The 12,028-nt window shown below is 44.2% G+C and overlaps 1 protein-coding gene and 1 long non-coding RNA gene across 2 annotated transcripts in view; one reads left to right on the top strand and one right to left on the bottom strand.

Annotated features, from left to right (window-relative positions):
- LOC141583753 (uncharacterized) overlaps positions 1–12,028 on the top strand; it is a 121,961-nt gene that overhangs the window by 35,823 nt on the left and 74,110 nt on the right. The gene's annotated exons all lie outside the window — the stretch shown is intronic.
- LOC101047139 (olfactory receptor 2S2) lies at positions 4,970–5,927 on the bottom strand. Its single transcript, XM_010331663.2, is given in 2 exon segments — positions 4,970–5,216; positions 5,218–5,927. Coding segments are annotated over 2 exon segments (957 nt in total).

The raw sequence follows: 12,028 nt of genomic DNA on the forward strand, positions 1-12,028 counted from the left end.
GAGGCGGAGGTTGCGGTGAGCCGAGATCGCGCCATTGCACTCCAGCCTGGGTAACAAGAGCGAAACTCCGCCTCAAAAAAAAAAAAAAAAAAAAAAAGATGTTATCACTAGTTTCTATGGGGAACCAAGCATTCTCCTGACACTAACTTCCTTGGCTATTGTTTTAAGCTATATTACCTTCTAGCTTATGGAATTGCTCATTTACTTCTCAAGGCTAGCAAGGTGCCTGGAATTTCCTTCAAAGGAACTCAAGATTTTCCCTTATTTCCATGCTTTGGTGCCTGCAAGTCCCTAGGGCGAGTCCCTGCTCCATCTCAGTTATACCAAGAGCAGTCATCAGCCAACCTTGAGCTCCTCTTGTGTTTCTTTTCCCATGGTCCCTTTCCAGTTGAATTGCTCAGAATAGTATAAACGTGTGCCTGTTTATTTTCTCTTGTCTAAATACTGTGGCATAACCCATACCCCCCTGATTAGGGACAGAGAGAGCATTGATAATGATCCATGAAATCCCTGTAGGATTGTGTTCTAGATACCTTCTATGATAAACCACTTGAAATTTCTAGTTCAAAATCTTGCTGCATAGTCTCTATAAACATTCTTCCATTTACCTTTCCCCCTGAAGGCAATATGTGGGTTCTTATTGCTAGAAAGGGGACAAGTTATGCAACCATAACTTTTCTTACTACATCAATGTGGAGAAAAAAAGCAGATTTTGCCTCAAGCTAGAAGACGAGAAAAGGCCTGTTTAGCTGGTAGGGAGTAGGGAGGAAGCTGATGACTGCTGCTGGAGACTCAGGGTCCAAGACAACCAGTTTCCCTCTGTCTCTCTCCTTCTCTCTCCCTCTTTTCTTCTTTCCCTGTCTCTCTCTCTCTCTCTTTCCTCCTTTCTCTTCCCCCAAATCTCCTCCCCTCTCTTTCTCCCTCTCTCTCTCTTCCTCTCTTTTTTCTCTTCCCCCCTCTCTCCTCCCCCTCTTTCTCTCTCTCTCCCTCTCCCTTCCCTTTTCCCCATTTCTCTTCTAGAACCCGGATTTTTGCATATTAATTTTGTATGCAGCTTCCTTGTCGAATTCTCCAACTGTTTTTCAAAATTGCTTTTTGATTGATTTTACTATTTTGTCCAGGTATAAAATTATGCATGTATCAGCTAGCAATAATAATAACATTATTCCTTACCTTTCTTCTAGTTTCACCTGTTATTTATCACTACTTTCTAATTCAATGGTTGAGAAAAGTGTTAAATTGTAACGGGTTTGATTTGATTTGATTTACCATTAGGCATGACACATACTTTTCATTAGAGACATAAATTTAATTTTGTTGAAGAACACACTCATTCCTATTAGAAGGAATTTAAAACTAAGAAATTGATTTTTAACTTTTACAGATAGTTTTGAGGATCTGTTGAGATGATCATTTCCCCCGCCCCTTAACCTATAAATGTAGTGAATTATACCGATACATATCCTTAAATTGTTCTAGCTTTATTTTAAAAAAATAAATCCATTAGGCTATGGTTTAGTATTCTTTCTATGTGCTGCTGAGTTCTATTTTATATGTCTGCATGCATCTACATACACACACACACAAATGTAAATAGGTGAGAGAGGAAAGGAAAATGTGTTATTTTCATTTTCTGTACTTCCTTGTTAAGTTTTGAATGATATAACATCAATGTAATGCTGGTTTGGTTAAAGCAATTTGGAAGATCTCTTTCTCACTTTATTCCCTAAAATTGTTTAAACCATATTAAAATCTTTTGTTCCTTGAATGTTTATTACCACTCATCTGTGAAACAGATGGCCCGGAACATCTTAAGGTGGTAACTCTGACCATTTCTCCACTTCTCTTTAGGTAATTGGTATTAATGGGTAAAGTTGTCCATCTCTTTAATGGTTAATTGGGTATCTATTTTTTCTTAGAATATAAATTTTCCCCCTAGATTTTCACATTTATTTTTGGGAGTGGAACAAAATATCCTTACAAAATGTCTAATTTTCTTGGCACCAGTGGTTTGGATCAGGTTAGTGTTTGGTGGTGCCTGTGGACCAGGGAACATGGGGATGGGATGAAGGGCCGGCTGAGCAGATGGAGCCCAACTCCCTCCCCTCCCCACCTCTATTCTGCCCCCCACCTCCATTTCAACCAAAGCAGATATACTTTATATTTGGAGTTTTAACTTAAAGATTAATTGGGGATTTGGTCACTAGGATAAAAGCCTAAAACACCTACTAACTCAGAACTGAGAGTTTAAAAATAATACATTTGTCTGTATGATTAAGTATAATAATATAATAGTTTTGCCTCCCCTTGATGTACAAAAGAGAGTGGGAGTGAAAGATGACAGTGTTCCTAGAGGAAGCGATGTATTTCTGACTCAGCAGTTACACTATAATACTGTAATTTGTAATATAAAAGAATATGACTGCCATTCTTCAAGAAAGAGAAAGTGAGTAAGGACAGTTTCACAAGAAGGCAGGTTTGTTCAAGTGTCTCTCTATGCCAGGCAGATCTCCAGTTCCCTGGGGAAACAGATTTAGATCAGCACTATCACTATTATTCCCAAGGTATTTTCAGAAATATCACACACTGTTGGAATTAAACATGATACTTTGGACACAATTTAGTACCTGTCAGTTGGGTAAACTAGGTGATTTTGGTACAGGTAGAAGTATGGGGGCTGTTTATGCTGGAGGGAAAAAGACCCAGGAACCAGGAGAACAATCTTTATATATCAGAAGAAAGAAGAGATAAGGTATATTTCATGTAAAGGCATGAAGCTAAATTAGGACTGAAAGATAAATTAGGATGAAGATAGATGCTGACGGAGACATGTATATGTTAATACAATTCAAGGAAGAATTTGCTAGTGGGACTGAATGAAACAGCTAGAACCTGAAAGTGTTAATTCTCTATCACTAGAGGTATCCAAGCAGATGCTGGATGAATGGGGTCAGGGATATTGGAGAGAAACTCCATGCGCTATGTAGCTAGGGGTGAAGAAAGAGACCTGTGCAGCTGCTTGTAAAAACAGCACGGCTCTGTAAATGTCTGAAGTTGCCTTGCATGGCCACTAGATGGCACTCTCGTGTAGCTGCAGTAGCAAGATTGTTTCTCTTTTAGGGCAAGTAGAAATCAGAACCTTAGAGTAACACAATACAGTGAGATTTTAGTAGCAAAATATGCATCCTTATCGTATGCAATTCATTCTTTTTAAAATAGAGATTAGGTCTCACTATGTTGCTCAGGCTGGTCTTGAAGTTCTGAGCTCAAATGATCCAGTTAATTCTTAACAAATATAAGAAAACTTAAATATGTCACTTGAAGGAAAAAATATTTCAATAACTGTTCTTAAAATCTGATTCACTTTCTAAAGTTTCCTTTTAAATAATTCTTCTGATTTTCTCAACTTTGCTATAACTTGCCATAAAAATGCTGCTTTTCATCCACAGCAATTTCTGAACCTCTTGTCTGTCTTCTATATCTATGAATAGACAGGCCAAAGAGGATAAGGAATCTGCCCGAATACTTAGGTTAAAAAAAAAAACAAAAAAAAAAAACGCTTCCCAGTTTTTATTGTGCTGAACTTTGGAGGCTCAGGAAATGCTACAACTTTATTCTCTGTGGGACATTCACAGTGAACCTTTGCGTAATAAAGGCTCTGAGAATTCTTGGAACAAACAAACCTATGAAAATTTGGCCCCGTAGGCTGGAACACTGTGGCTCATGCCTGTAATCCCAGTACTCATCTCTACTAAAAATACAAGAATTAGCCAGGCATGGTGGTGTATACCTGTAGCCCCAGCTACTCAGGAGGCTGAGGGTGGAGACTTGCTTGAACCCAGGAGGCAGAGGTTGCAGTGGGCGGGGATGAGAACACTGTACTCTTGTCTGGGTGATACACCGAGACTCTGTCTCAAAAACAATAACAAAAACAAAGATTAGCCCCAAAGTCTTCAAACATATATAGCTACCATCTGTCTACTTTTAACTGTATCTATTTATCATCATCTTTTTTCTAGAACATGATTTGGTGTCTATCAGAATATAAGCTTTCCTGTTGTGAAATTCTGTAAGTGAAGAATGTCAAATTTGAATTCATTACTCCTTGAATTTTATTTAATATACTGGGTGATGTTTAATGATCTGCAGTGCATCAAGAAGAAAATAGCCTATATTTTCTCACAACTAAAAAGATACTCAGTTGGCCAGGCGCTGTGGCTCACACCTGTAATCTCAGCACTTTGGAAGGCCGAGGCGGGCAGATCACAAGGTCAGTGAAACCCCGTGTCTACTAAAAATACAAAAATTAGCTGGGTGTGGTGGCTCGTGCTTGTAATCCCAGCTACTCAAGAGGCTGAAGCAGGAGAACTGCTTGAACTCAGGAGGCAGAGGTTGCAGTGAGCTGAGATCGCATCACTGCACTCCAGTCTGGGCAACATAGCGAGACTTCATCTTAAAAAAAAAAAAAAAAAAAAAAGATATTCAGTCATCAAAATAGATTATTCATAACTAAAAGCTCTCTAAGTGAAGAACTTATCTTCTCTTAGCCATTCAGGCAAACTGAGTGTAATAAACTAAAGCCTCAATGAAAGTATCCACTCCCTCCTTATTCCTGATTTCTTTGATGAATCCAGTAGGGCTGGTAAGTTGCTGTGAGAACCTTCTCACGTCCCTGTTCTAACTTTAGAGCAGAGATACTCTAAGGGCCATCCATCCTACTTTCATGGCAGCTGTCTTATGTGGTTTTACCATGTGTTCAGAATGTCTTCATCACAGTCGATTATTTATTGGGTCTGGTGTCTGTTGAAACTGTCAGTCATGTGACTAAAGCTCAGGAGATACTGTCTGAAAAGTTTAACATTTCCTGCAAATGGACTTAGGTCACATGACTTGACTTTTGAACGGCAGCTGATGTGATTGTGATTCCTTACATCCAAGTGGGTGACAAACACAGAGGACCCCTCCGCCATCACTGAGTGAAGCCTTTTGGTCTCAGCAGGCTCCTCACGGCGGCCTTCACATCCTTGTTCCTCAGGCTGTAGATGATGGGGTTGAGCATGGAGGTCACCACCCCATAGAAAAGGGGGATGAGTCTGTCTGAAAGATCCTCTTTGTCTGCTCCCGTGGAGTCCTTAGACTTGGGCTTCCCGTACATGAAGAGGATGGTCCCATAGAAGACGACCATGACTGTGAGGTGGGCAGAGCAGGTGGAGAAGGCGTTTTCTCCCCTCTGCTGAGGGGATCCTCAGGATGGTGGCAAGGATGAAGACATAGGAGAAAGAGATGAACAGAACTGGGACCCCCAGGAAGATCACATTGGCCACTCCCACACTGATCACATTGACAGAGATATCAGCACAGGCCAACTTCAGGACAGCCAGAATCTCACAGGTGAAGTGGTTGATGATGTTGTCTCCACAGAAGGGCAGCCTCATTGCAAGGGATGTCTGCACCGTGGCAGTGAGGCTTCCAGCTACCCAGGAGCTGGCAGCCATGGGCACATAGGCAGCCTTGCTCATGACCACAGGGTACCTAAGGGGGTTGCAGATGGCCACGTAGTGGTCGAACGCCATCATGCTCAGGAGCAGGCACTCTGTTCCTGCCATGGCATAGGAGAGGAACATCTGCACTGCACAGGCTGAGAAGGAGATGATCTCCTGGGGAGTCAAAAAGCTGTCCAGGACCAGTGGGACTGAGGAGGTCGTGTAGCAGATGTCCAGGAAGGAGAGGTTCCCCAGGAAGAAGTACATGGGCGTGTGCAGGCGGGAGTCAAGGATAGTCACCAGGATGAGGACCCCATTGCCCAGCAGGATCACCAGGTACATCAGCAGGATGAGCACGAAGAATGTCTTCGCCAGCTCTGGGTGGGCAGAGAGGCCCAGGAGGATGAACCCCATCACAGGGGAGGTCTCATTGGCTTTTTCCATGTGATATCCCCTCTGCCATCAGCAAAGTACTGAGCAGCATATCCGGCTTTTTGAGAAGAGTTCTAGGCATCTAATATGTGGTCAAGTTCCCACTGCATAATAGGAGAACATATCTCTGCAAGAGAAAAATGATGGAAAGAGACAGGAGGGGGTGTCTTAGAAGACAGAAGGTCAGAGCTGGACCTGCAGTGGGTGAGGGCCTCAAATATCCAGCTGTGCTTGAGGATTTTTTCTGATGTTGCTGTACCCTCTCGGTGTTCACAAAGGTGATAGAGGCCTAGGGAGAAGTGACCCATCCAAGACTGCTGAGCAAGTCGGTGATAGAGACAAGACTTGAACCCAGCAGGGCATGTCCCTGGCCCAAGGAGGGCTTTTCCTCTGCATTGTGAAATGCTATGAATTATTTCTCTTTAATGCAAATCCATAGCAATTTCATTTGATCTGGGCTTTCTTAGATTCTCAGAGAGGAAAACTCCCAAGCAGATGCGATTCCTAGACCTAACAAATGATGAAGTTTCTTTAAACTTTGATTACACGTGGGAGGAAATTGTGCAAAATTGTTCAGCCATATTCATACAGAAACAAGCCTAGTTAATGGTCAACCATAACTGAAGGGTTACTCCTTCAGTCTAGTGACATGGGCTTGAGCATTGCCAGCAGTGGGTCTGCCTATTCGAAATATGGATTTATTGTAATATATGGGGAGGCCCTATTGCTGAGAAATTTATGAAGCCAACAAATGGAGTTGTTGATGTGACTGAACTCACATCATGAGACAACACGGTACAGCTTACCAACCAGTTACTGCCATATTAATAACCACACTCTAACTACAGTTATCAGATAGTATACAGCATTAACTTCTGATCCCATGTCATTAGGATGTTTGTGAAATTCCGAACTGTGAGAGACTAAGAATGTTTACTCTTCATTCTTTTATGTTAGCATTTTATTCTTGTGTTATCTTCTGACTCCCTGACTCCATTCTGGAGTTCTGTGCAAGAAGCTGGCTTATAGGAAGACCTATAGGCCTTTGTGCAGAGGATATCTAGTCTCTTGCCTGCAATTTCCCTGACTCTAAATTCAAAATACTCATAGATATATTTCTGTAGCTCCTTCTTAATGACAACGGCTCTATGAGTGTTTATAAGAGTGGATGGATGATGCAAGATGAGTGGTTAATATTAATATTAGTGAGAATCCACCCTGTGCCATATTTCTTGAAACAGCTCATGGAGAAGATATCATCATTCAGGTTTTACAGATGAAGTAACTGGAACTCAGAAGATAAATTTGCTCCTTGGGGTTGAAGGGCAGAGCTGGAGTTGGGTTCCACACCCTAGTCCTGAGTTCTCTCATGAAACAGCTGCTTTTCTCTTTTGGTGCACAGCTTTGCAAAAGATCCTGTCCCTCCAATACCAGACAGACCTTACAGTCCTGTTTATAATTTTCTCTATGCTAATATTAGTATAGCGTAATGATAAATTAAAAGGGCAAAGTCAAACTTGTAGACACTGTTATGATCTCAGTTAGCTCCGTGTGTTCTCTGGCCGGTCTCACTGTCTGTCCAGCACTCCCTCTCTTCAGTCATACGGGAGGCTTATGTCAGATGTGTTGTCAGGCAGTGCAGCTCCCACCCTAAATGGAACTCAAGGTTTCTCAAACTCTACGACTGACATTCTGTGCTGGATAATCTTTCGGTGTGAGGGCTGTCCTGTGCATTGCAGGATGTTCAGCAGAGTCTTTGACCTCCACTGATCAGTTGCCAATAGCACCTTCTACCCTGAGTTGTAACAACCAAAATGTTTCCAGACACTGCCACATGCTTCCAGGAGAAAGATGGGCGGGTAGGAGGGAGGGGGAGGTGGGTGGTGCAAAACTGTGCCCAGGAGGGAATCATTAGTCTAATCCAGGAGAAACTTGCCCCATTACGCAACCATGGGTCTCAAGGTATTTCCTGTGCAATTCTGTTCCCCTCTCCACATCCTTTAGTACAGCACAGGAGGATGTTCCTGGTTGCTCAGTGCAAGCTGACTCCCTGTGAGCCCCACCATGAACTTCCCCCACATCTTATCTCCTGTTCCTCCTAGTGCATCTCTCACCCTCTCCAGAAAATGAAGAAAAGCAAACATTACATTCAGTGCGACAAACCAGATTCCAAAGCAACAAGCAGATGCTAGGGAAGCCACACTGCCCATTCCCTCAAGATAAGTCTATGCACACGGAGGTTTCTATCCATGAATAACATCCTCTGGGCATGAATGATGCATGGGATTTGGCCTCCTTCAGAGCTGCCTCGATGGAAGCCTCAGTGCCTGTCATGAAAAGTTGCTGAGTACATTTGTTTAATTGAAATGAACTGTACAGCTGGGAAGATTCTGCACTCTGAGATCAGAGCTAGTGGAACTACACTTGCCTGGGAGATGGATATTCAGTCAAGCTGGAGCAAGTCTCTTTGCCTCCTTAGGCCTCAGTTTTCCCATGTGCTTCATGAGAAGGCTGAACAATTGCTTCCCAGGGCATCCCAGCTCTGAGGGTTGTCCAGGACTCTTGAGTGTTGACCTCTGCAGGCAGGGAGCAGTCCTTGGTGAAGGTGGCTGCCCACACCGATGGGTGTGAGGTGTGTGTGTGTGTGTGTGTGTGTATGTGTGTGTGTGTGTGAAGGGGAGATCTGAATTCCTGGTTGTCCACCGAGAAACATTTAGCAGTTAGTAGGGCTGTGTCAGGTTTTGGAAGGGATTCAGAATGAAAGCAAACGAAGAGGTCTGGCACTTGCAGCCCCATGAGAGGAGGGAGAGAAGCGGGAAGGTGGGAGGCAGCCAGGGAGAGCAAGGGGAGGAAGGGAAGCTTTGGGTTCTGAGGCCAGTTCTGCAGGCATGAAGCCTCGGTTTGTCCAAGGGACCCGATTTGGCTCATGGTCTCATCTCTATCTGTTCTGGAGTCAGCAGGCAGATAAGAAGCAGGAGGCAACCCAGCAGTGTAAAAAGAGCCCCATATAATCTCAGACAGCCTTTCTGGAGGGGAATTTGCCTAGAAAAAGGAAAAATTCAAAAAACCTGCCTAGAGAATTGCGTGAACCCAGGAGGCGGAGGTTGCGGTGAGCCGAGATCGCGCCATTGCACTCCAGCCTGGGTAACAAGAGCGAAACTCCGTCTAAAAAAAAAAAAAAAAAAAAAAAAAAAGTGAAGGAAAAGAAAAAGAAAAAGGAAAAAAAAAAAAAAAACAAAAACCTGCCTATCCCTCAACCTCAGCCATTGTCCCTCCAGGAAATGTTTTAAAGAATCAGTGAGCCGGGTGGAGTGGCTCAAGCCTGTAATCCCAGCACTTTGGGAGGCCGAGGCGGGTGGATCACGAGGTCGAGAGATCGAGACCATCCTGGTCAACATGGTGAAACCCCGTCTCTACTAAAAATACAAAAAATTAGCTGGGCATGGTGGCACGTGCCTGTAATCCCAGCTACTCAGGAGGCTGAGGCAGGAGAATTGCCTGAGCCCAGGAGGCAGAGGTTGCAGTGAGCCGAGATTGCGCCATTGCACTCCAGCCTGGATAACAAGAGCGAAACTCCGTCTCAAAAAAAAAAAAAAAAAGAATCAGTGAGCTTAGAGGCCAGGATCTCTCAATAAAGGTATTTATCACAGCAATATTTGTGAGTGAAAATAGGAAACAATACAGCTCTCCACCAATAAGTGCTTAAGTAAATCATGGTTTTCACATAATGGAATTAATATTAGACAGATCTTACAGTCCTATTTGTAATTTTCTCCATGCTTATATTACTATAGCATAATGATAAATTAAAAGGGCAAAGTCAAACTTGTACACACTGTTACGATCTCAATTAGGTAAACAATCATGTGGATAAAAAGTGGCTGGAGGCCAGGCGCAGTGGCTCACACTTGTAATCCCAGCACTTTGGGAGGTTGAGGCAGGGGGATTACTTGAGGTCAGGAGTTTAAGACCAGCCTAGTCAACATGGTGAAACACCGTCTCTACTAAAAGTACAAAAAAAAAAAAAAAAAAAGTTAGCAGGGCATGGTGGCACATGCCTGTAATTGCAGCCACTTGGGAGGCTGAGGTGGGAGAATTGTTTGAACCTGTAGGCAGAGGTTGCAGTGAGCCGAGATCGTGCCATTGCACTCCAGCCTTGGTGACAGAGTGAGACTCCGTCTCAAAAAAAAAAAATAAAAAAAGAAAAGTGACTGGAAAGAAAAGATAGCAAAATCCATAGGAGCAGGGCAAATTTTCTCTGAATACAATGGGTACAAGTTATTCTGTACTCAGAAAAAATCTCAGCATTTCTGAGAGGACGGTGAGAGAAACAGAAAGCGCTAGTCGCAGTGGGCTCTGTAAGACAGGGCTGCGTGCAAGTCCGCCTGCCTCGCGTCCCCTGACCCCGAGGGAGTCTGCTTTTCCTCTGAGACTCCCTTCCTCACCTGTGGAGTGGGATGCAAGCCCTGCCAGCCTCCCTTAGGGCTTGTGTGCGGACAGAGCAGCAAGGACAGGGAGGGGACTTGGCTCCCGGGGTCCCTGGAGGGCACTGGGAGCCCAGCAGCTCCTCTCTTCCCCAGCAGCAGCTGCCTAGGACCAGTGGCAGCTGCAAGGTTTCTGGGAGCAGAGGCTGGGTGAGGAGCAAAGCGCATTAGAGGGAAACGTCCTGCAGGAGACAGGACGCCCCACCTCTGCCCCCGCCCCAGCCCAGCTCTCCCCATCTGCTTCCTGCCCGGTGGCCACTTGGGAGTCTCCTGATCCCACAAGCAATTTTCAGTTCCTCCCTGGGCCCCAGCCAGACACTGTGCCAGAGAACGACCCCTGGCATACCCCTGCCTTACCTGGGAGACCCTCTTTCTTCTTTTTCCTCCTAAATCGTGTGGGGACGTTAGCCTCTGGTGGTGTTCCTCTCCCTTCCTTCCAGCTGTGCCGGCTAGATGCTGGTGTCCCAGCTCCAGACTCTTCATGAAGAGGATCTGGCATCCTGGCCTCAGGCCCAGAAATCCCAAAGGTAGATTTTCCCCAGCAGCCTAAGGAATCCTCAAGCCGCACTGTGGACTCCATGGGGCCCCTGACGCCTTAGTTATTCCAGGGACCTGCTAATCCCACAAGTAATTTGAAGTTTGGAGTGCCACATGTGCACAGGGCACAGGTCGAGGCATACCTGGGAGCTCCAGGGACCACACTCCATCCCAATCAGAGGTGGTGAAAGGGGCCCAGCCTACTGGACATAGAGAGGAGACCTCAAAAATGCTGGCTCCCCCGTGAGCTTTCCCTCAGGTGTCAGAGAAGCAAAGACATTGCTCACTTCGGGAAAGACCACCTTGTCCCCAAGTTGAAGTCCTAGAAATCCAGAGTGGGTGACAAGACAGATGCCTTCCAACAGCAGGAGCAGTGCAGGCTCCATCTATGGAGCGCCATCATGTGCCGGGCACACGACACTGTACATATATGATTGCACGTGATACATGTGTGTTGAGTACCTACTTCCAGTCTGCCCAGGAGCTTCGTATTATCCCCTGATGTTTTCATTTGAGGGACAGCGTTCCAAAAGTTAAGCAGTTTACCAGTGATCATTCATGAATGGCAGAACTGAGATTTCAGTCTCAATACATCTGATTCTCGTTTTCATCACTTGTAGTCATCATCATCATCACCACCACTATTATCATCATTATTAGTGAGTATTACTTGACTTGGAACAAAATTAAGATACAGAAGTGTATATATTAAAAATTAAGCCTCACTGTTCAATCACCCAGTCATTCTTTCTGTGGCAATTTCTTGTGTGAAATTTTCCCCAAGATATCCTATGCATATACTAATAAATATTTTTGAGACTAAGCAGAAATATACATTGTTTTACTATCTTCCTTTTCTCATTTAAAAACATGTATTGGAGAGCTTTCCTGAAAAAAAAAAAATTGCTGCCTCATTCTTTTAAATGGCTGCATATACTCCATTGTATGGGTGTACCATCCTTTAATTAGCCAGTCAGCTACTGGTGATCTTTTTTTTTTTTTTAGACAGAGTCTTGGTCTGTCACCCAGGCTGGAGTGCAGATCTTGGCTCACTGCAACCTCTGCTTCCTGGGTTCAAGCGATTCTTGTACC

The sequence above is a fragment of the Saimiri boliviensis genome, chromosome 2 (assembly GCF_048565385.1).
Source record: "Saimiri boliviensis isolate mSaiBol1 chromosome 2, mSaiBol1.pri, whole genome shotgun sequence".
NCBI classification, from domain to species: Eukaryota; Metazoa; Chordata; class Mammalia; order Primates; family Cebidae; genus Saimiri; species Saimiri boliviensis.